The 24,238-nt window shown below is 33.2% G+C and overlaps 3 protein-coding genes across 3 annotated transcripts; 2 read left to right on the top strand and 1 right to left on the bottom strand.

The window, feature by feature from the left end:
* The first annotated feature begins 200 nt into the window (after positions 1-200).
* On the top strand, positions 201-2,540 carry LOC144844625 (cytochrome b-c1 complex subunit 6, mitochondrial-like). The gene is made up of 4 exons (XM_078701624.1): positions 201-357; positions 844-876; positions 1,378-1,539; positions 2,041-2,540. Exons 1-4 carry the CDS (start codon positions 313-315, stop codon positions 2,071-2,073), a joined length of 273 nt encoding a protein of 90 aa, XP_078557750.1. The 5' UTR covers positions 201-312; the 3' UTR covers positions 2,074-2,540.
* On the bottom strand, positions 2,227-18,887 carry LOC144844616 (protein zyg-11 homolog). The gene is made up of 12 exons (XM_078701605.1): positions 18,118-18,887; positions 14,266-14,406; positions 13,298-13,356; positions 12,698-12,815; positions 12,422-12,475; positions 8,472-8,630; positions 5,988-6,146; positions 4,967-5,017; positions 4,670-4,743; positions 4,129-4,246; positions 3,470-3,620; positions 2,227-3,337 (listed from the first exon to the last, which is right to left on the bottom strand). Exons 1-12 carry the CDS (start codon positions 18,859-18,861, stop codon positions 3,192-3,194), a joined length of 1,974 nt encoding a protein of 657 aa, XP_078557731.1. The 5' UTR covers positions 18,862-18,887; the 3' UTR covers positions 2,227-3,191.
* A 2,118-nt stretch (positions 18,888-21,005) lies between these two features.
* LOC144844624 (ATP synthase F(1) complex subunit delta, mitochondrial-like) lies at positions 21,006-23,938 on the top strand. Its single transcript, XM_078701622.1, has 5 exons — positions 21,006-21,226; positions 21,956-22,109; positions 22,323-22,411; positions 22,767-22,912; positions 23,623-23,938. The coding sequence occupies exons 1-4, from the start codon at positions 21,071-21,073 to the stop codon at positions 22,890-22,892; spliced, it is 525 nt and encodes a 174-aa protein (XP_078557748.1). The 5' UTR covers positions 21,006-21,070; the 3' UTR covers positions 22,893-22,912; positions 23,623-23,938.
* Positions 23,939-24,238: the final 300 nt, after the last annotated feature.

Raw genomic sequence — 24,238 nt, 5'->3', positions numbered from 1 at the left:
TATCACTGTTAGACCTTCTCATAAACACAGATATTGGCACATTCAAGTACGAAGCGACCATACGACCATACTCGGCTCGGCCCGAGTAGGTATACAGTATGTATAGCCTACGAAATAATTCGTCAGCTGAATGCCCACTGGTGGCGCTACGTAAAAAGAAACATTTTAATCGTATTATTTTGCGACGTTTGCTTTTCATACATTCCTCTGGACTTCTTCTTTCTATGCTGTTTGTTCTTGCGTGCTTGAAAGCCAAGACTAGATTTTTAAAGACCATTTTCATATTTATTCCAATTTTAAGCTATATATAAAATGGGAGGGGATGATGAAAGAAGACTCGAAGGTGATCCACCCGAAGTAAGTACAGTAATCGATTTTTTTTAAACCTGATTTAAGCTATATAGCCTAGGCCTAAATTGATCAAATGGAAATCGCGAAGCACATGCCTGTACGGTGTAGTAACTGGCCTAGCATTACCCGGAATAAATATAGCCTAGCAAGGCCTAGGTGCGAGAGAGTGCAGTCTATGCCTCTAGGCTACACAGTAGCTAGGCAGGGTCCAGTCAAATACAATTGAGTTAGTACTACAGTAGTAAGCTAATAGGCCTGGATACCTTATTATACTATTACAGTACAAAATCATTCTGACTGCAGTCTGCACATGATAATTATTAATATTGTGTGTGTAGGAAGCCTAAAACTAGCCTATTATAGGCTACTCACTGTTAGTGTAACTTTTACTATTTATAATGACTGTCCTGGGTTTTTTCCAGATCATTCATTATATCATTCATTATATTAATACTAATAGTAATAAATTAAAACTGGAAATTTCTTTTTTAGGATGAAGAAGAGGAGGAAGAAGAGGACCTTATTGTGAGTTAAAACCCAAATTTAACAGGACATGACAGATATGAATGAATTGTAATACCAGTCTGAAATGTGAAATTTACACTACAATTATTATTTTTGTTGGGCTAAATTGTATTAAGTGGAATTCCACTAAATAAAGTTTGTATATATATATATAAATCCAAAGGCAAATTACTGAAAAAATTACAATATATATATATATATATAAACACATCAGGCAATGAACATTAATTCTAAACCGCCCGGTGATATACTGAAATTTAATTAATTAATTTGAAACGATAGTACTTTACTCTCCTATAATAAAAGCAAACTCTGTGAGAGATGGGAAACTTCTGTAGTAAAGGAATACAATGATGACATGCCTTTAAAACTAGGCCTATACACTCGACATCCAGCCAAAATACCTAGTGTTCAAATTACCCGTTTAATTATCAAAAAAGGGTGGGGTTATACCAGTCACTGGGCTTATACTTGATACTAACATGATTTTCTTGTATTAAGGATCCTAGTGATGCTATTAGAGAAGATTGTCAAGAATTATCAGATTGTGAAGCGATGAAAGCTGAGCTTGATGTGTGTAATGCAAGAGTTGAAAGTAGAAGTCAAACAGAGGAGACCTGTACTCAAGAATTGTTTGACTTCCTTCATTGTGTAGACCATTGTGTAAGTACTAAAAGGTTACTCACTCAAAAAGCTACCATTTGAATATACATCTTGTTTGAATTACTCCATTTGAATTTTTAAATAAGTCCCCTATTTAAGTTAATAGTCATTCGTATGCACCCCATCCAAATACTGTAAGCGCTTTGAATGAATGAATAATCGCTCCTGCCAGAGTAATAGCCGTTCGAATATGCACACTGTATTACATTATAATTTACACCCCAGAATCATTCCCCCTCCCAAGAATATTTATACAAAGATCTTCTTTTATTAGGCACCCCATTCCAGTAAGAACTGTCTTTGAATAAGAGCCTAAATCTCTGTCTACACTATCAAACTTTTTGTGACAAAAAATTTGATGTGCCCATATTATGGGGATTAGATGATGTCATATCACTACCATATTTAGGAATATCACTACCATATTTGGGCACATCACACTAGTTTGATGGTGTAGGCAGAACTTTATTTGAATTATAAATCTTTTTAATTTGTTTTCAGGTTTCACAGAAGATATTTTCACACTTGAAATAACAAAAGCTTCGAAGATATGAATACGGATTTATATTGTGGTTTAAATGAGTTGTGTTAGCACTGTTTTAAAAATGTCTAATTAAATAAATTAAAAAGAAACATGAATAGATGCGAACACACAGGACTGAGAAAGAAAAATACTATAATATGATATAAAAATCAAAAGAAAAAGTTTAATATCTATGTGTTGCAGGATATTACTATTTAAAATATTTGACATTCTAAACACTATACAGTAAACTTGCAATAATTACTGTACTCTGTTCACATGTAACTGCTGCCCTCTGTAGGCGTCATTAAAGTAATCAAATGAAATTACATTTGGTATTCTGACGGTATCTGCTTGTACTAGAGTAGGCTATACTAATATTCAATCGTACAGAATTGTTGTGTTGTGTTTAGTATAATATATCACTAAATTGTTTTTCTGTGAATTCTATAGTAATAAAATAATTTTCAAATATTAACATTTTAGTAGTTATTCAATGCTTCCCAATGTGTTTAAAAGATAACGAATTTAAGTATTTTAACACAAAAAAAAACCAACTTATTACTAGCATACTAGTGTGTTTTTAAACACACTGTAACAAACGCGTAGCTTTTATAATACTATGTACATCAAATTAAAGAGGACATGGAAAATCACCGTTCAGTGATGTTATGATAAATCTGGCGTGACAACTTGTGTTTTCAACATCCATAGTAATTCTAAGTTAAATCAGTCCAAGTTAATACAGTTACAATTAAAATAATGCTTAAACATCGTACAACAACTTTTTGACTATCAACTGAAAGTCTAGGGACCATTATATTATAGTAACCACCTTCTTCATCACTACCTTTTATGACTAGTTTCAAAATACTGAGCAATATTAATACACAGGAAAATTAAAATGTGTATTTCTATTAAATATTATAAGCTAAATTTATTGGAAAAATCAACATTTCTGTCACTAGCATTAGTTTCTATATTCTTGTATTATCGTATCTTATAATAACTAAACAAACACTTTAAATTAAAATAAAAACATGAATAAATAAAATAACTTAATAACTCGCTGACGATCTGTATTAACTGATGTGATAGACTCACTGATGAGCTAGGCTGGTATTCATCCTTAGTCCGGTAGTATTTGTAGAACTTTATGTACCAAAGCATAAACATCAGGATGAACGTCAGGTGAACTGACTAAACGTCGAAGTATGTCAACCCCACCTTCCTCCTGCAGCATAGAGCAATTGTCTGATGCTTGTTTGTCATTACCTTAAAATGTGAAGATTGTTTGCAGAAATATTATTCCTTTATCAATTACAAATACTGTATTTAAACATCTTGCTAATTAGGCATAAATGTTTTTAGTAGCCTTGATCACCTAGTAGGACTGGTTTTGCTTACCATTTTTTGTGCATACATAGTTCAGGGTCCATACTGCAAATAGCTGTACTGCTGGTGTATCATATTGTTCAAGCAATGGAAAAAGTGGACTAAATGATGTGTAACATATTACTGCATCCTCTGGATCGTCCCAGGAAAGTATCTTAGAATGCTATAAAGTAAATTAGGTGTTGCCCATTATTCCTTTAAAAATAATGTTTTTCAGTTCCAATTAAAGTAAACAAATTATATACCATACGTTCTTTTATCTTTTTTAGGTAGTGTTTTGCCATATAAAGTGAAACCAGGGAAGGGTGAAATTGGTAAAACTTCAATTTGCTATTATGACACCTAAATAGAATCTTATAATTTGATCGGCGTTCGTCTGATCGTGACAATAGAATTTCATCTCTCACCTCATGCAAATTATTATTTGTATTATCGCACTCATAAACATGTAGGCCTACGCCTATACTATCATATTATAATGCACAGTTCGCAACAACTTTGTCATCAAAACACTTATATAAATATCATATTTTTGATTTTCGAGTTGTTTCAAGTTCGATCTATGCTTTTCTTTTATGTTGTGTCTTATTACAAACGGATTAGATAGTGTACATTTTTTAAATTATTTTTTTATATCGGGTTTGTTAAATAATGAATATAGAGGGACTTGCCAAGGCATTTAGGATTGCAATACGTTGTCTGTAGCAAGAACCCCAATTACTACTTGATAGATGACATATAATTCCAGCTGTAAATAAACTGACTGGAAAATCCTTTTCTAGAAATTTCCTAAAAAAATAAAAATGTAATTCAAACACTTTGGAACTATACACATGTTACATGTATGTATAATGCGCTACAAATTCGTAAATTAAATTTGTCTAAAAGTTCATTTAAAGGCACACTATACATAATTATTTACAGTAATACCGTCGAAAATGTCTGCAGTTGGTCAATTTATTGTAGATGTTGTAATTGTAGATCGTAATTATATTGTTTGTTTGTTGTGGAAGGAGAAATCACAATTATACACAGAATTCAAAGAAAACAAATGGAACGACGAAAAACAAAGGAAAGGATAGAATCGACAAGGGGAACAGCGACAATAAGTAAGCAAAATGGTTTAAGCATTAACAGTGAGGTAAAGAATAAAGCACAACACAATCTTAATCTAGCAGGTAAACAGTTTGGAAATAGAAACTCTTAACAAACCACAATTGTTCAATTAGGCCTATGTCTTGACGTAGTAAAAAATGTCGTAGATTCTCCACTTCAGCAATGTTGCTCTACGAAAAGAAAGTTGTAAATTAAACCGTTTTATAGAAACTGGGAGCACAAAATGAATTACCATGTTCATAAAATTGAAGAAAAAAAACACCAAAAAAATTTTTAATAAATTGAATTAAAAGCGGAATCATGAAACTATTGTTTTACATTTAGTCATTAACATCAAAATGATTTATAAGATGAATAAGTAATACTGCAATTTTTACAAATAATACCACTTACAAAAGTATTCAGCAAGGAAGAAATATCCAACGATGTTTCATTCGGAAAGGACTGAAAGATAATTAGAGTTATTATAGATTTTTGTGTGTCTTTATATCATCATCATTTGCATTGTTTCATTCATTATGATTTTTTACATTTATACATTATCTAATCTAATTCTAATTCATAATACTAACATAACATATAGCTTATTGTATTAAGTTAAAGCCTGTTTTCCTGTCGACGTTGAATTGAAGTTGCGTTGAGTCAACAAGATTAAAATCATGATGTACGTGGTAGTTTAGACATGGATGATGATGATGATGACGACGTTGATGATGATGATTATTATAATAAAAATAATAGTTTATTCCTCCATGGTTAAACCGAGTTCAACTTTGAAACTGACGTAAGAAGATGTTTTTTATATTTGTGTACTATTTTAACGTATGGTTTTTCAAAATGTCAAATGTAAGTCGCAAAAAATAATTAATGATATTTATAATTTAAAAAAAAAAAATTGGATTGAATTTTCGTCTTTAGTTTACGCATGGACATATAGATTGGTTAGGTTGCGGCATCCAAAATTTAAAAAAGTTTTCACATCACCTGGTGGATTGGGTGCGCCAACATTATTTTTCAACGATTCTAAAGCTCAATGCAACACAACTCGTCGCAATTGAACGTCGATAGGAAAACAAGTCTTTTAAACAGTCGGTCATTTGTTCAGCTAATGAAAAAAAAATATTAAACTACTGGAACAAAATAATATTAAGGGTTGTTGTTTTCAATTTAGAATAGGACCATAAAACAGTTTGTAACTTGCGAGGAGTGGTAGACAATCTTTCAATGTGCTTTACTCTCAGCCGAAAAACTTCGAAAAGTAATGAAGTTTAAGCCTTATGTTTCAAAAGTAAAAGATGGTGATGGTGTATATAGTACAGTACAAATTACCTAAACTACAGTGGATAGTTATTCAATTCAATCAGAATGTTAATCCATAAGAGTAATTCTTTTATGGTAAATATTAGTATCTAACCTGCAAAATTTCGATAAAAAGTTCAACTCCATTTTCATTGACAAATATCTCACAAAATGATGGTGATTCATCAGACAGGCTGGCGATGATGGAAAAGGTACGATTCAGCAGTTCTACATTATTATCCGCTTTCTCCTTTATTACAATCTGGAGTAATTTCTGTATGAAACAGGATGTCACATTATGAACTATTTTCAAAAATTAATTCTTTATTCAATACATTTTAAATTCACAAAAATGTAACATAATCTAGGTTATCTTGTCTTACCAGGCAAACGGGAAATACTCATTCAAACACAAACACAGACAGTAGATAATAAAAATATTATACATAAAAGAACTGTCTAAACAATGTTAACTATTTAACAGTTTCCACACACTGCGCCATGCCTTCCAAATGATGCATGATTTGGTGATTCTAAGTTAAATTCTCACTATCCCTATCTTTAATAACATTAAACAGTCCTCTCACAAGTGATTTCTTTCACGACAAGAAATCACTAGTGACTGGTAAAGGTAAGTGATTCAACCTCCTTATACATTTTCTTTCAAAGAAGGTCTTCATATTGTCTACTTCTTTGGTTATACGCTGGATGACTCCTACTTAGATTCTTATATTTACTAACTGCGACCCTGTTGTGTTTTTGTAAACTATTCGCTTGCTCTGCCAGTGCTACCACTTTGCTATATCCATGGATTAATGAATATTCATTAGGCCATGCTACTCTATTTCGGTATTTTTTTTTGTCTTGTGTGAGTTCTTCTCACGTTTATTTAAATTCTCATTGATGAATATATTATATACACATAAGTAGATTTGTGACAATTAAAAGTAAGTGTTTAAAGTAGTTAAAATACAGGTATATTTACATAATAAGATGCTAGAATTCAGTATTAACCATATATTTTCTCATTTAAAATTATTTCGGTATTTTTAACATGTGTGCTGTTGGAATGATGTGTTTGTTGTTATCAGCTCATTCTCTATGCAGAAATCAGCTAATCTCATCTCTTTCGTTTGCATGGCCAAGCTCAAACCTCCCAAAGGCATCATTATTCTCTAGGTTATCCCATTTTGGTATTTGTTTACAAAGAAAGACACGCCTCATACAATTGTTTAGTCCTCTCCACGAATTATTTAGTAGGCCTACTCACTATTCATAAATGTCAACACTCGTATCAGGAACAATCTCATTCAACCATGTTTCTGTGCTTCTTTAAATGTTCTATTGTATATCGAACATTTTGTCTATAGGCCTACTTCGTCTATTTTTGTATTTCAATGAACGGACATTCGCCAAAATAGTTTATGGTAGTGGAAGGCGATAGGCCCCTACCTATTTCTTTTTAATTTTTGTCTTAAAATTCCGGTCTACATCTTTTGTTGGTGGTTCTTCGGCAAATAAGGTGTCTACTGATATTTGGCTATATTATAATAATAGGCCTAAGCTACACATGTTCTTGGGCTGAGGGGCATGGTTAAAAGTATCATAATGTGATATGGAGGCGCTATACTATATTCCGAGACGAACTCAAGGGATGTAGTAGGCCTACTCCAGATCACCGAGCGCTATATATTTTACCGTGCTCCGATAAAGCCCAGTAAATATTTGTTTTTATATAATATACTGTACCGTATAGTACCACGCTATTTGCATGTACACGGACTTGAGTAGGCCTATATATAACCATGGATTATTATCATTAATCCATGATCTAACTAGTGGTACAGTTTCGCTGCAAAGAAGCAAACAAAAAAGACCTGCATTTGATAATCCTCGCTTCCAGATACTGTAGTAAATATTCACAAAGCATACTCTCTTTGTTTCTTCATATTTTAACTGGCCGCTAAACTTACTAAAACCTTGTAAGTCATCTCTATCTACACAAAGCATCGTAGGTTAGGGCTAGCTACACAATCATCGCGTGTGGATCCGATTGTATTGGCTATAAACCGGCGATTTAACCAATAAAATGACTTGAATTGAAAAGGTGCAGTTATTATAATAACAAAATATCGCCTTTTATATCGGTGAAATATTTGACATTTACATCCCCTTGGGAATGATATTTTCCTCTAAGCGAAGCTGAGAGAAAATATATAGTCCCTCGAGAAAAACACCATTCATCTAAACAGACAATATCTGTATAATATATTCACATGGATGCGTATATTTGTGTGCACGCACTGCGCAGGGTACATAACATAAACGTAGACTCCGGACAATTACAATTTTTCAGATGCGAATTCCTGATCCATTATCTCTTTTTACGCCACATGGTTGCAACTCTCTGATTTTCTTTGTAATTAATATCATCCTCATCTTCGTCGTCATCATTACTATTTGAAATAATTATACAGTGATCTGGTCCCATATTCAAGAAAGTCCTTACATATTATTACCATTACGGCACCTCCGCCAAGGCGCGTGTTAGACAATATTATGTTAAGCATTACTCTTATTGTCCTGCTAATGTTAATACCTGCACATTTCTCCTTGTACAAAATTCAGATGTTTGTTTAGTTGATATTCTTTGTATTAGGGATGCGTTGATAACTAGTGCCATGTTCGTCATGATCTGGTCATCAAATGAAAACAGACAGTTTATCGTCATTGTACAAGCCTGGAAGTAATCCATATCCTATAACGGAAAAAATGGAAGTCGGTATGAACTACCATAATCTAAGGAAAAATATAAAATGTTGCAATGTTGGCGCTAGACTTGCCCCCAAGTCTGTAGTTATTGTACAGTTTACATAAATAGTTTAGATTGATGATAATAAATTTACTTTTATTTTATTTTTTTAATATTCCTTATTGCAGCACACGGCTGAACTGCAAGTACAGGTTTACACACACACAAAAAGAGAGAAAAGATTCGTTTCGTTTCGTTTTCGTTTCGTTTATTAAACAATTTTCTACACAAGATGTAACATAGTAAAAAGCATGTGTAGAAGGAAGCCTAGATAAGTTTTTTGTTACAAACAAATAAACTTTAAGCCTAGACTCCCTGCAGTAATAAAAATGAATGGTTGGGACAATGAAAAACCATATATACCAATATAAAAAAAACCCAAAAAGAAAAAAGCGAAACACCGGACAGACAAGGACTTAAATCAGTCGAGCTCATAAAAAGACATTAAAAAACTATTAGTAAAGAAAGATTTACCAGCATTTTAATTATTTATGAATTAATCGTCATATGCAGTGATCAGTGATTGTTTAAGATTTAGTTTGAAACTAGTAATTGATGGTTTGTTAACGAGAGAGAAAGGTAGTGAGTGCCATAATTTGGGACCACAGTATAGAATTGAGTGACGTCTCAGATTTGAAATAGTTAATAAAGAAGAAGTATAGGTTTGGGCGAATCTTGTATTGTGACTATGATAGGGTTTAGAAAATAGAGAAGCGATTTGGGAAGGCAAGGAACTCTGATGTAAGCGGAACATAAAGAGGCAAGTTTGAAGTTTGTTAAGGTCGTAAACATTTAATACTTTATACTTATAAAACAAGGATTTGGTATGAGATTTGAAAGAAGTGGAAGCGCAAAGTCTTAATGCTCTTTTTTTGAAGTCTAAAAATGTTATCAATGTGTGTTGTTTCGTAACTGTCCCATGGAGATAAGTTAAGAAATTTATCAACAGTGGTGGCCCAGGAAATATTGCAATATGAGATATAAGGCAAAACTAAAGTGTTATAAAGAATTAATAATATATTAGAAGGAAGGGATGATTTTAATTTATTTATAATAGCTATGTTTCTCGCGATAATGTTACTGATTCGATATATGTGAGGCTTCCATGTAAAATTAGAGTCAATTGTTACACCTAAAAATTTAGTTTCATTGAGACGCGTGATTTTATTATGATCAATGTGTAAACGATGGTCATCGGAAAATTTAGATTTAAGTCCAAAAAAAAAAATAATTTGTCTTAGAAATATTAAGGGACAATTTATTGAGTTTAAACCAATTAGAAACTTTAACAAGTTCGGAGTTAATAATTTGATATAGAGATGTCTTGTTGCTGTAGTAATAAAATATATTCGAATCATCAGCAAAAAGAATAAATTTTAAAAGTTTAGAGGAATTTGGCAAGTCATTCAAGTAAAGTAGGAAGAGAAGAGGGCCTAATATAGAACCCTGAGGTACACCACAGAGCACACGTGACAGTTTTGAGTTAGCTGAATTAAAGTTAGTAAACTGTCTATTGGATAGATAGTTTGAAATCAGTTTAAGAGGAAGGCCTCTGACACCATAAGTGTATAATTTTTTTTTTAAAGTATATCATGGTTTATGGTGTCAACGGCCTTGCTTAAGTCTAAAAGATGCCTACTGTACATTCCTTATTTTGTAGAGCAGCTTATCATAAAGGTCTATTAACGCTAATTCGGTTGAAAACCCTTTTCTAAAGCCATATTGAGTAGGGCAGAGTATGTTGTACTTTGTTATAACATTATAAAGACGATTATAGATTAAACGTTCAAGGAGCTTAGAAAAACATGTTAATAGTGAAATGGGTCTATAATTACTAAAGGTATGGGGGTCATCTTTTTTGTAAATGGGAATAACTTTTGCCATTTTTAGTAGATCAGGGAAAATACCATTACAAAAGGAGATGTTAAAAATGTGGCAAAGTGGTTTTGAATTAATAAGGCTACGCCTTTTATTACCTTATTTGACAAATTATCAAACTCATAGCTCTTGTTATCTTTCAAAAGGTTGATTAAATCAATTATTTCATGTTCTAGAATAGGATTTAAAAAGAAGGAATTTTTAAGTGGAGGAGGTAAGAAAGATGAAAGATTTACATTAGTGCTTGGGCTACCGATGTTATTGGCTAAATTATGACCAATGCTGGTAAAATAATCATTGAATTTATTAGATATTAACAGAGAATCGGTTACTTTAGTATTATTGTCATTAAAATATGAGGGCGGATCTTGATTTTTACTTTTACCACTCTGGTGGGTCTGTTAATTAAAGGATAAAAAGAATGTTCAAACAAAGTAGTTATAACATCCGATGTCAGTCCATGGGTATTAAATTTTAATAACATAAGTAGACGACTTTATTTTCACTGTTAATTGTCTGGAGTAACTGTGTAATTTGTTGGTTAAATGCATTTAGTGATTTTTCCTTTAGTCTATAAACTACGCCAAGAATAATATTTTTAGATTCAGTTTTAATTTCAGTGAAAATTGATTCAGAATTAGTCGCTATGAGAGAGCTCAGGTCTGGACGTTTGGTATATGGAAGTTTCTGATCAAGGTATATAGCGACACCCCCACCAGGCCGGGAAATTCTTGAAGAATGAAGTAAATTGTATCCGGGGATGTTAAAAAATGAAAAATTTGTTTTGTCTGTATTAAAAAAAGTTTCCGTAAAGCAAAGAGCAGAAAAATTAAAGTTCACAGCAGAAAGGAAATCGGTAACTTCCGAGAAATGTTTAGTTAAGCTTCTTGCATTATGAGGATGTAGACTAAAAGATGAGTCTGTTTCTAAAAATGTTGTATTAAAACTGTCAATAAGTTCGTAGTTAGCTTGAGATTAAAAATCATTTCTACACAGTTAACCTGTAGTCTACCTATTATATCTGTTGATTAATCTACACGGAGGGCTTAAAAAGGGCATGATATGCATTCGAATTTTACTAAATTGCACATTCGCTGATGAAGGATTGCCATACCCGTATATTGTTCTATAATAAACTTATATGTACTCCTTGCATTATGAATGAAATCGAGAATGAATTTCACTTTCTTATTAAAATGAATTTGTATTCCGATTTAGGCCTACGTTTTGCTTTACAATAGCAATGTTAGAGAGGAAGTCTTATATTTTGTTTTTTTTAACAATAGTAATTATAGTATTTCTAATCGGCGCTCATGATTTGGACATTATTATTATTACTAAATATATCTGCTTTTTTTAGGAGACATAACTAATGCTAAAGATGTCTATTTGTTTCGTTATTTGGTTAAAATCAAGTTATTTAAGCAGCAAGGTACAAATTATATTCAAAGCAGCAAAACAATTCACATCAAGACAAATGTTAATACAAATGTTAATACATTTTTTTAAAAGCATATGTGATTTCTTAAAATCTTTCTAAATTTGTCTGTTTTTTAGGGAAAGCCAACTTAAATTCACATTTTTGTTTAACCTGCAGATTCCCCAGACATTAGTTGTTACTTTTCTACCACTATAGAAACTGGTATAATAAAATATCCCACTAACAAGGTTTTACCAAGCCAAGAAAACATGCACTTTCCCTAATTTGAGGAAGTTTACTCCACTAATTGGTGCACGGTGAACGCAGCCATAATGGCACCTACTACTGTACGTGTGTGGTAAACAAGCATATTTTTTACAGTGATAAATATTGAAGAAAAAGAGCAGTATTTGATTTAGAATTACAAATAGCTTCTTACCACTTCCTGGACTATTCGGCGCTTGAACATGACAATAAGTGCGTTCTTCTGAAGCTAAAGTAAAACAAGAATAGTTATAGCTTAGTTCATATTATAAACTATATAACTATAGTATTGTATTTCTACACCATTTTGTAGCACGAGATTCACACGTTTTAGGTATTATATGGTCAGTGTGGTTTTATTTAAGTGTCTAGTATATCATTAACACATTTTTTATACGAACGTATAGGCCTACTGTATTTTTTAGATGTATTAATGTTAACTATACTGTACCTGTTCCTCTTTTGGGAAGTTTCTCATTGCTTGCAAAATAAGCTCAACCATTGATTTCAAAATGGATAGATCAACTCTTTCTACTACATTAGGTTTCGTTAAATTGCATAAACAAGCACTGAAAATTGATTAAAATTGATAAAGAAAAATGGTAATTTGCCTTTTATATGGCTGATTTATTATCATTTTACAAACATCATGGTGCATTCTCTCGTTTTACTAACGATTAATCGCAGCTCACGCATGTATGGCACTTTTGAAACAAAAAAATAAACAACAATTATGTTGCGTTTCTGACTGATCTAACCTGTAGGCCTAAGTTAATTACGACTGTTTTACTTTCACGACCGGTCTGTATAATAGACCCGACCACTGCAATTTTTATCACGTATAGGCCTACAACTAATCAATATAGAATAGGCCTACATAAGATCAACATGTGTTAATTTCTACCTGTGGTTTCGGACGAATCGACATGAGTTCAAACAGTATTTTAGGGAGGAATTGAAAAAGATTCCTCGCTGCATTAAAACAAGACGTTGCTCATAGAAAAGAGCACAATAAAGTTGGTTATATATACAGTATTTTTTTAAAGCTCACCTTGCTGTCCTCTGTACTTCAAGATGCATACTATGAGTTCTCATACAACGTAGCATAAGCTGAAAGAAATTCATAAATGACTGTATGTCAAATCTATTAATGTATGTGTACGTGTATGTGTCATATATTCATTTTATTTGTTCCAAATCATTATCAATCATTTAGGAAATTCCAAATTCCAACTGTCTCGCTTTATTAGCGAGATTGTCCCTTGTTTATGTTGTGTCCCCACGATTCTCCCACTTTTCAAAATAAAACCAAAATATCCATTAATTTTGAAAACGTCTAAATGTGAACTTGTTACTTGTGTATTTTAAGCTACATGTAGGTCTACGGTATGTATTATATAATATATTATTATAAATTACAAGTTCCTGATTGTACCATTTATCAAAGAATCGGGTGAGAAATTCAGTGTGATTTTGTTTTCTTAAAACATATGTTTATAGGTTAATAAAACAAATCAACAGGAAAAGTGAACTTCTCTGGATTAATCGTTCTTGGCCTATGTTTATGTTCCTCATTGCGAAACTGTACTGGTGACCATCACTTTTTACACCCTTAAGCGTGTGATTTTGGATAAAACTGATGAGAAATAATTTATTTCGAGATTTTACGGTATGTGTATTTACTAGACCTATATATATACGTAAGCCTACACAATATTAAGTGAAGCTTAACAGACTGGGACAAGGGGCTAAACACACTGGAAAATTAGATTTTTTAGAGAAATCTTGGTAATTCAATCGCGCACTTGAACATGACAATGTTAACACAACTGCCAATAACAGCAAGAAGACTTACAGTCGGATGTGTTAGTATTGTAACCACCTCGAAAAAAATTACCGTCTAACCTTTTGGCTGCGCCACATAATTTGCGGATTTAACTTTATGAAATACGGATATGTTATTGTTCTTATTGTAGGCTACTCAATATAAAACTAATCATTTGAAGAACATAAACTTACTTCTATAATATCTGGTCTTGGTTCACTCGAAGATTTAGTTAAATTGTCCAGACGACAGAGCAATGTGTGTACGTAATTCGCACTCCATATGTAGCGCCTTAACCCTTCAAGAACCTTTGTCTCCGTAACACGACCTGTTACCTACGAAGACACATACACTTTTTATAGAAAAATATTCGTTGGAAGACTTGAAATCCTGGCAATGATGATTTTTAAAAAGCAATTGGTTTGGAGTAGCTTAGCATACAGTGCACCTAATTCACATAATATTTCCAATCAAAGTTTGTCAAATTAATAATATTATATACAGTAGGCCTAATTATAGATCCAAGGAAAATTACAGAAAAATGAAATTGCCCTGGATATCCATGTGTAGATGTCAATGGAGATAAAAACAAATACTAGAAACAAAGAGCTAAATAAAAATGCTAAATTTCAGATAACACTAATCCTTTATCAGGCCAAAAGAGATATTTAAAAAATTCGAAAATAATTTAATTCTAGTAGAGTAGAAATAAGGTTTCACCTCAAAAAAATTGCAACAAAAGGTTTTTCAACGGATTTTGGTAGTATTGAGTGTACTAAATAACAGAAAAAAAGTCTCAAGAATTTCGACCACCGGAAAGTGTTTTTTTTCAAGATGGCCGCCAAAATAAATAAAAAGTTAAAATGTCCATACCTCCTAAACTACTTGGTCTATTGATATGATTTTGGTACCAACATACTCAGAACATACATATTTATATTCGCTATAATAGAACATTTTGGCCAAAAATGACCGGAAATACCATTTCTGACAATTTGACCTTTGACCTTGATATGTTGTATCTTGGTAACAACTGACCGTAGGGAAACAAATGATGGCTCAAATTGTTCAGAATGTACATATTTACATTTATTGTAATGAGACATTTTGTCAACAAATGGTTGGAAGTAAAGGTTATTGACCTTTAACTTTATCTGTGTATAATTTCCATATCTCGGCAACTATGTGTGGTAGAGATTTAAAATTGGGCTCTAAATACTGAGAATATACTTATTTATATTTACTCTAATGAAACAGTTTGACAAAAAATGACCAGAAACGACATGTTTGACCATTGACCTTGATATGCTATATTTCGATAATGACTGACTGAGATACACCTTTTATGGCTCAATTTGTTCAGAATATAATTATTTTTTATTTCGTATAATGGTCTAATCTACTTATGAAATAGAGAGCTTTCCTGGGAATCAAATAACTGTAATATTTATAAAGACCTTCAGAATATGAGTTCAAGTTCAAATTGTTCAGAACATACTGTATACAATCTTAATAATAATAGTAAATAAAAAACCGAAAAGTAAACAAAAACAAATATAATAATAACTTTTAAATTTCTAATTATGGTATAGCAGCAATTGATTAGATATTGTGCATGTATTTAGTATGGCATCTTAAACAACTGTTCCAACTTCGTCTTCATCATCGTCATCAATCTCTCTATCTACGTTGTTCCATTCTTCTAGTTGACACACTCCCCAAACTGAAGTACATGCCAATCCATAGCTTCTACAACTGCAACATACATCCAGTAGTTACAATGGATGATTTTATATCCTAAAACAGATTTCAATCTGGTTACATTAATCACTCTAGTAGGCCCATCTTTTCCTTTGTCTAATCTGAAGTACATTTCTCGGTTTGTTGTATTTACATGATACAGTAAAAGTACCAGTAAGTCCGTGTCTTCTCCAATCAAAGTTACTGTATTATGTTCAGAGACTTCAACTGTTGCCAGAGCAATGTCAACATCGTTTTTTTTGTTTTTTTTTAAACCATATTTAATGAGGGTGATCCATCCAGCTATTGCTGATCATTAGGGACCCTCAGAGGTTCACAAGACAAACATATACACAAGATGCTCTACGTAAACAAAGTCTTATTACAAGTCTTTGGGAGTGGAGTAATTTGGTCCTTAGAAAAAATCCTGACATGTGACGGGACTTGAACTCAGGACCCTTGGAGTGGTAGCCAAGCATCATAACCATCAAGCCACAACTCCACTCTTTTTTCTATAGCTCATATGAAAGCATGTTGATAAATTTGTGTTTGTTCTCATGCCTTGACAGGAATTCTTCTTTCTTTCCATCAAATTCAGTTAGGACAAATCTCTCTAGACGATGTAATGAAATATGAAGTCCGTTTCCACCCTCACTCTTCAAAGCCTAAAGACATCTTTAGGAAGGCAAATAAATCAATAAATTGATAGAAAGTAACCTAGAATATGACACTGATGTGTGCCGATAGTTTCACTCAACCGCATCAGAAACTTCAAACTATCGAGGAGTTTGGATTAAAGGCCATGTCTATTCGTTTTGGAGCCAAGTCACTGGATTTCCCAAATAGCTACAGATGCAAGCTGTTTAATAAGAAAGTTGCTGAGGGTAAATAATTTATCAAACCTCAACAACTACTACCACCAACCTCATCTGCTACAAAATGTCACAGTCTTAGAGTATACTATCAAATCATGCAATGGATAAAGAAAGATAATACCATGGATGCTACTAAGTCGGGGAAGTTTTTAATAAAACATTTGTGCCAATAATGACGATTGAAACTGCTGCTTCAGAAGAACTTTTGAAAATCATCCATTGTAACTGTACTACTGGATGTAAAACTGTATGTTGCAGTTGTAGATGCTATGGATTGGCATGTACTTCAGTTTGGGGAGTGTGTCAACTAGAAGAATGGAACAACGTAGATAGAGAGATTGATGACGATGATGAAGACGAAGTTAAAAAAGTTGTTTAGGAAGCCGTACTAAATACATGCACAATATCCAATCAACTGCTGCTATACCGTAATTAGAAATTAAAAATTATTATTATATTTGTTTTTGTTTACTTTTCGGGTTTTTTATTCACTATTATTATTAAGAATGTATACAGTATGTTCTGAACAATTTGAACTTGAACTCATATTCTAAAAGTCTTTATAAATATTACAGTTACCCAGGAAAGCTCTTAATTCCATGGGTAGATTAGACCATTATACGAAATAAAAATAATTATATTCTGAACAAATTGAGCCATAAATAGTATGTCTTAGTCAGTCATTATCGAAATATAGCATATCAAGGTCAATCATCAAAAAATGTCGTTTCTGGTCATTTTTTGTCAAACTGTTTCATTAGAGTAAATATAAATAAGCATATGCTCAGTATTTAGAGCCCAATTTTAAATCTCTACCACACATAGTTGCCGAGATATGGACATTCTACATAGATAAAGGTTAAAGGTCAATAACCTTTACTTCTAACCATTTTTTGACAAAATGTCTCATTACAATAAATGTAAATATGTACATTCTGAACAATTTGAGTCACAATTTGTTTCCCTACGGTCAGTTGTTACCAAGATACAACATATCAAGGTCAAAGGTCAAACATGCAAGAAATAGCATTTCCGGTCATTTTTGGCCAAAATGTTCTATTAGGGCAAATATAAATATGTATGTTCTGAGTATTTTGGTACCAAAATCATATCAATAGACCAAGTAGTTTAGGAGGTATTGACATTTTAACGTTTTATCTATTTTGGCGGCCATCTTGAAAAAAAACCACTTTCCGGTGGTCAAAATTCTTGAGACTTTTTTTCTGTTATTTAGTACACCCAATACTACCAAAATCCGTTGAAAAACCTTTTGTTGCAATTTTTTTGAGGTTGGCCCCTTTTTTTCATTAGTTCTACTCTACTATTCATGTCAGTTTAATTTAAGTTTAATAGGCCTATATTCATATACTATTGTTCACTTAACCAAAGGAACAAACTATTCAGTACATGCAGGCATAGAAGAAACCATACCATAGTATAAACGATATCAACTTCTTTTGTAAGTGAGTCTACAAATTTTAGAAATATAGAGTCTTGCTCTTGATCTTTTATCTCAGAGTCTCCAACTCCATCTCTACAAGTAGCCCCATTAACTTGCTGATCAGGTGTGGTTAATTTTGTTGGTGATGAAGAACAGTGTGCTCCTCCATCACCAGCACTTTGTTGGGTTCGACATTCATCATCAGTTTGGCCCAGTAATATCCGTTTTGCCCTTTCATTCAACCTTGTAGCAAATGTCTTTATACTCGTTTGAATATTGGTTAAGTGTAATTCTTTCTCCAAATGAAATACGACATCCCATTTATTGTTGAAGCCATATGGTTTCAAATTATAGAACCCAATCAAGTTTCCTAAATCACCACCGTCATGTTCCGTGATGTTAACCATTGCTTTATAAAGCGTTTTACGATATGAAGAAATACTTGCCTCACCACTTCTACTTTCAAACTGTATACCTACTCCTCCTTTGTATTTATTAACACTGCCTTTGGCAGAAACATTTTCTGTCAGGTCCGCAATTTCTGACATTATGTTAACATTATTGTATGCAATATGGCCTCTATCGTTGAGTTCTGTAAATAAACCCATTCCCGAGCTAGTACTTAATACACCTAACGGTAAACAGTCATGTAGAAGAAATCTCAATTCCAGTGTTTTAATTCCAGGAAAAGCATTACTGAATTCGGAAAGAAAGTCTCTAAATGTGTCATCCATTACGTTTGCAATATTGGCTTCCTCGGCTACTTTGAGTAAATCATGTTCTGACCAACCTCTGGTAGATTTTGTGGTCTTATACGGGCTTATCAATACCTATTAAAAAAGTGCCATTCTTCGCTAAATATCGTATGAAGGGTTCAGGGACGATTCGGCCCTGAGACGATTCGGCCCGGGACTATTCGGCCCACTTTTGGTGGGACGATTCGGCCCACTTTTGGGCCGAATAGTCCCACTTTGTGGGCCGAAACGTCTCACTTTAGACCAAATTCATATTCATTTTTTTGGGTATTTATCAAGTTTTTAAAGGTGTTTAACAATCCGTATTTTATTTATATTGACAATTTTGATATAATATATATAATAAATTACTAAAAAAACGTAATTTTATATTCAATTTATTACTACGAAAACCTTGTTTATTTCGTGAATTCGCCAAGCGGCCAACAGAGGGCGTAACTTGTTTACATCGTTCGCGTGACTAAAAATTGATCACATTTTCGACAATGTTTTAAAATGTTTGCTTTATTGCATCTTTATCCCTAGTAGTACTACCCCATAGTTTCTCTGGAAATAAAGTTTGGGGAAAAAGCTTATTTTATGCTTATAAAATGCATATCAAAGCCGATAAATTTAAGTGTGCCGAATCGTCTCAGGGCCGAATCGTCCCGGGCCGAATAGTCCCGGGCCGAATCGTCCCAGGGCCGAATCGTCCCGGGCCGAATCGTCTCAGGGCCGAATCGTCCCGTTACCGTATGAAGATCACGACGTTAGGCCTAAACAAATAGTACGTCACCTCGGTCGATTATACGTAATCCAATTGTTATGCAAAGTTTTCAGTCTACTACTAGCTACTGGTAGGTAGGCCCTATTGTGGAAATAGAAAGGAATTCTAAATTGTATTGTTATTCAAAGTCAAATTTCAAGTGCTTTACAATTGAACCGAAACTCTTTTGTAATTTGTTGTTTAAAGCTTTTGGTATATTTATTTAACCATAAGTGTGTAATTATTATGTTTTCCTATTTGTTACTCACTCTTCCTTCATTGGTTGAATGATAGATAGTATGTGATAACAGTGATACTGTATGTGCATGGAAGGATAGATTAACGAAAGGACAGAATGACCGCAACGAACAGAATGAACAAAATGAAGGAACGGACGGACGAGGCAAGCAAAAAAACCCGCTGAGCCAAAAGTGTTCAGCTTCTAACAAGCAATGAAATAAAATAATCACCCCCCCCCCCCCACCCTTTGCTGTGTGTTTTAACAGTGTAAGAAACAAGGGACCCAATAATATTAGGAACAAGTTCCGTCAAACAATATTGTTCATAATTTTACTTCTTTGTTGTCGGAAATATTGAAAGCGTTTTACTAAGTGGATGTTTTAAAACATAATTTGTCCGGGTTTTTTTTTCTCTGATTTAGTTAAAGTATATCATAATCATAATATCCACTATTATTTAAGCTTTAGTGTAGTGTAAGGCAATTTTTAATCGGAGTAGTAGTTCCTGAGTTATGGCGATGTAAAGACAAAAAATGACCGTTTTTAACAAATGACGGTGCGAAAGCAGCGTGAACCCCGCTGTGAATGAGTACAGTGTTAAAGACCGGTTTGAAGCATAAGGGAGTTCAAGAGATACATATAATTAGGCATAGACTTGATTGGTTGCTAATTTCAAGAAAAGCATTTTATTTGGGTTCTAGACAACTGGTCCAAGGCTATCAAGCAGTCTTGCACTGAATCTGTTGATTTTAGGGAACATCGGAAGACTAGGCCTACTTAAAAATATTCTACCATCTCTGATGATAAAACTGTATTTATTCGAGTAAACTCCCTGCTTTGAATAATAAATTCCCCCTCTAATAAACTCCCCCATAAAACATCTTTGGAATAAACGCACCGGAACCTTTATTTATTTCCTCGAATAAACATGCATAGGCTATATACACAATAATATTGTATTCTACTTGTAGTAGAATTCATTGATTGACGACTCCCTACAAAAAAACCCCTCTCCTCTGTGAACAATAGTAGGGGGAGTTTATTCGAATATACGGCAGAGCCATGGCTCTGATATACGTTAATAATATTTATGTCTATCGGCGTTCCATATGTATTATGATAGAGGGCGTGTTTCCGAAGTCGAGCAGCCATTTTTATTGTCAGCGATCGGCGGTACGGCGTGAGATAAAAAAGTTCCATAAAAATGGCTTTTCTTTGCAATTTCAGCCGGGTTTCGTGTATTGTTAGGCAATTTACCAATGCTTCACGTCGTCAAATAATAAGAGGATTTGCACAGGAGGCTACTGAAACTGCTATACCTGCCGGGCAAATGGCTTTTACATTCGGCTGTCCTTCAAAGGTAGGCCCTACTAACTATTAATTACTAACTAGCCTAGGCCTAGGCTAGAGGTGGAGAAGCCGAGTTCCCGAGCGTGAGGCGAGGAGGCCGGGTTCCCGAGCGAGGCGAGGAGGGCTAGCTAGGCTAGGCCTAAATAACTACAGTCGGTGTTTTGTAGTTAAGCCAGGGAAGTTGGGCCAGAAATTAATTTTTGAATATAGCCTACATCGTATCCCTAAAATAAAAAAACTTCTAGGCCTCTAAAATAGGCCTAGTTAGGCCTCTAAAATAGGCCTAGGCTACTTAATAAATAATAGAAGATTGAAATGAGCAGCACCGGTGATAGTTCAGTTCGGTATTTTATATAATAGTCAATGCCTGTAGTATTTTAAATACAGTAAAAAACAAATCAATAATTAATATGCTATACTATAATTAATTAAGGATGTTGATGACATTGGAATGTGTATTGTAAGCTTCATTATTCGCTGAGCTATTGCAGTTTAATTGTAATAAGTTGCAAACCTTTTTTTTCTATCAATTTGGATTTGTATAAACAACCCATCAATTGGTATAACACTAGGCTGACAGCCTTCAAGTATTTGAAGTATTTTTTCCACTTTGACAGATATGATCATTGTCGTCGACATCCATACTATAAATTATAATGCCTTTTTTAATAGAAAATACATTGGGAAATAACCATTTTCTTTTATTACTATAAAAACACATTTTGTTTATATACTGCAGATTTTCTATAAGGCAGAAAATGTGAAACAAGTTGATGTACCCTCAGCAACAGGCAGCTTTGGGATCTTAGCTCAACATGTTCCAGCTCTTGCAGTGTTAAAACCAGGTCTTCTCTCAGTTCATGAAGAAAATGGTGACATTACTAAATATTTTGGTAAGCATATAGGCCTACATTACAATACACAATGAATCCATTTCCCATGATTTTATTTAGTTTAGTGATACTTCACAGAAATTTGACATAAATAATCACTGCAAATCCCAAACATTTTGCAGAGCATGACTGGACTCTTTCCTCAAACCACCACCCAATTTTATATTTATTTGGGGCTTGGCATACTATTTCCTTTTTTAATTTGTATTGCAGTTAGCAGTGGATCAGTAACAATTCATGCAGACTCATCAGTGCAAGTACTGGCTGAAGTAGCTGTTCCATTAGAAGAACTAGACCCTCAGGTAAACTGCCCTCTGATATGTTGTAAACAGTATACAAATTCCTGGTTAACTAAAGAATAAACTCTAATGTAATCATAGCTCAAACAGCGGGACAAAGATATATGGTAGCCAATCAGATACACAGGTTTAAAATCATACCCTCTACTCTGTCATGCACCACTAATTATGTCGCTCTCTAGTCAATTATTAGGTGATAATCTTACAGTACCTAACCCTGATGTCCCATACTGACTTCACAAAAGCATTCATGTGCATGTACAAATATCTCTCCTATTCCTATCTCTCTTTCTGAACATCGTATTGAACACAGTATAATGTAAATTGTTGTTGCAATGTTATTGTGGTTGTTTACTAGGCTGTAAAGGAAGGCCTAACAAAAGCCCAGCAAGCGTTAGGTTCAGCATCAACTGACGTGGAAAAAGCAGAAGCACAAATAGCAGTAGAGGTCCATGAAGCAATGGACCAAGCTGTTAGAAGTTAATTTAAATCATCAAATAATATGTAAGTCAATTTTGTACATATTGTATTGTATACCACTGCCACAGAGATGCACCTAAATCATCAAAGTGTGCCAAGCCAAATGCTCAATTTCTGATACACCTACCAAATCCCCAAACTATAGAGGGTGCTATATTATACAGATATTGCCTGCTTAGAGGTGAAATATAAGATTTGACATCCCCGAGGGAATGATATTTTGCTTGAGGGAATATATTTCAAGAGCAAAACATCATTCTCCGAGAGGATGTCAAATCTTATATTTTACCAATATAAAAGGCGATATCTGTTATATTATATAGCCAACAACAAGTAGAATATCTACTGGGTTGGATAGCTAGGCCTCCTTTATTTAAATTATCTTTATTAATCCTTCTGGAAATTCATTCATATATATTTCTATACAGTGTTTTTTGGCAGATATATAATATAATTTTAATCAAAAGCATATCATTGTCTTGGCTCCTGTCCAATGAATTTATTGTAGTGGTCTGTCTCAATTGTTTTCACACACCTACTATATGATGTATCCTAGACATCTAAACTCCCCGATAATCACAGGAGTCTCCCAGTATTTTGTGTCATCTCTAAAATTCAATTTCCTTAATTTTTTGGATAAACAAATATCATGATAATGTGTAACAATTTATAATTTCTATGAACTTCAATAACTGCTGAAGTATTTTCTATCAATTCTTTTTATCTCATTGCAGGTATGAAGAAGGATTTTGCAGTGCCATTTACATTCATATGAAAAAAACTGTTTTGAACATGATATTTACTAACAGAATGTTAGGAGTAAGTTTCAGAAATACAGTATTGCTCAAAGAATTTTCAAGTTTAGGAAATATTCACATTTTACTTTAGTAAACTAATTAATTGCATAATTGAAAGCAAAAACAAAACAGGCACGTATGATGGAACTTACTTTAAAAATACCCGATTTTCTTTGTAAAATAATAGATTGCATTATAAATGATTCAAATGTGTTTACACATTGTTTATGTCAATAAAGGATCTTAATATTTATTTTTTGTTTTGGTTTGTAAAATTGTTCTTATTTGATATGAGAAAAAAAATCTAAAATTACCAGATTTTTTAAGTTACTATGTTGAAAAATGTTAATTATTTTGTAGAGGTGTGTTTAAAGTGCAAGGGGACACTGGCCATTCATCTAGAGACATCACTTTTATTCATTGATTTTCTTTTTTGGAATGGTGTATTATTTTACTAGGGTTTGAACATTTTTAATTCAAACTTTAATTAGGACTAAACTTTATTTAAACCACCTCTCAGTACTAGTAGTACATCTTTCGAGAATAATATGGG

Source organism: Antedon bifida, chromosome 6 (genome assembly GCF_963402885.1).
Source record: "Antedon bifida chromosome 6, ecAntBifi1.1, whole genome shotgun sequence".
In the NCBI taxonomy this organism is placed as follows: domain Eukaryota; kingdom Metazoa; phylum Echinodermata; class Crinoidea; order Comatulida; family Antedonidae; genus Antedon; species Antedon bifida.
Note: the sequence above shows the minus strand (reverse complement) of the source record. Positions and strands in the feature narration are given on the sequence as shown.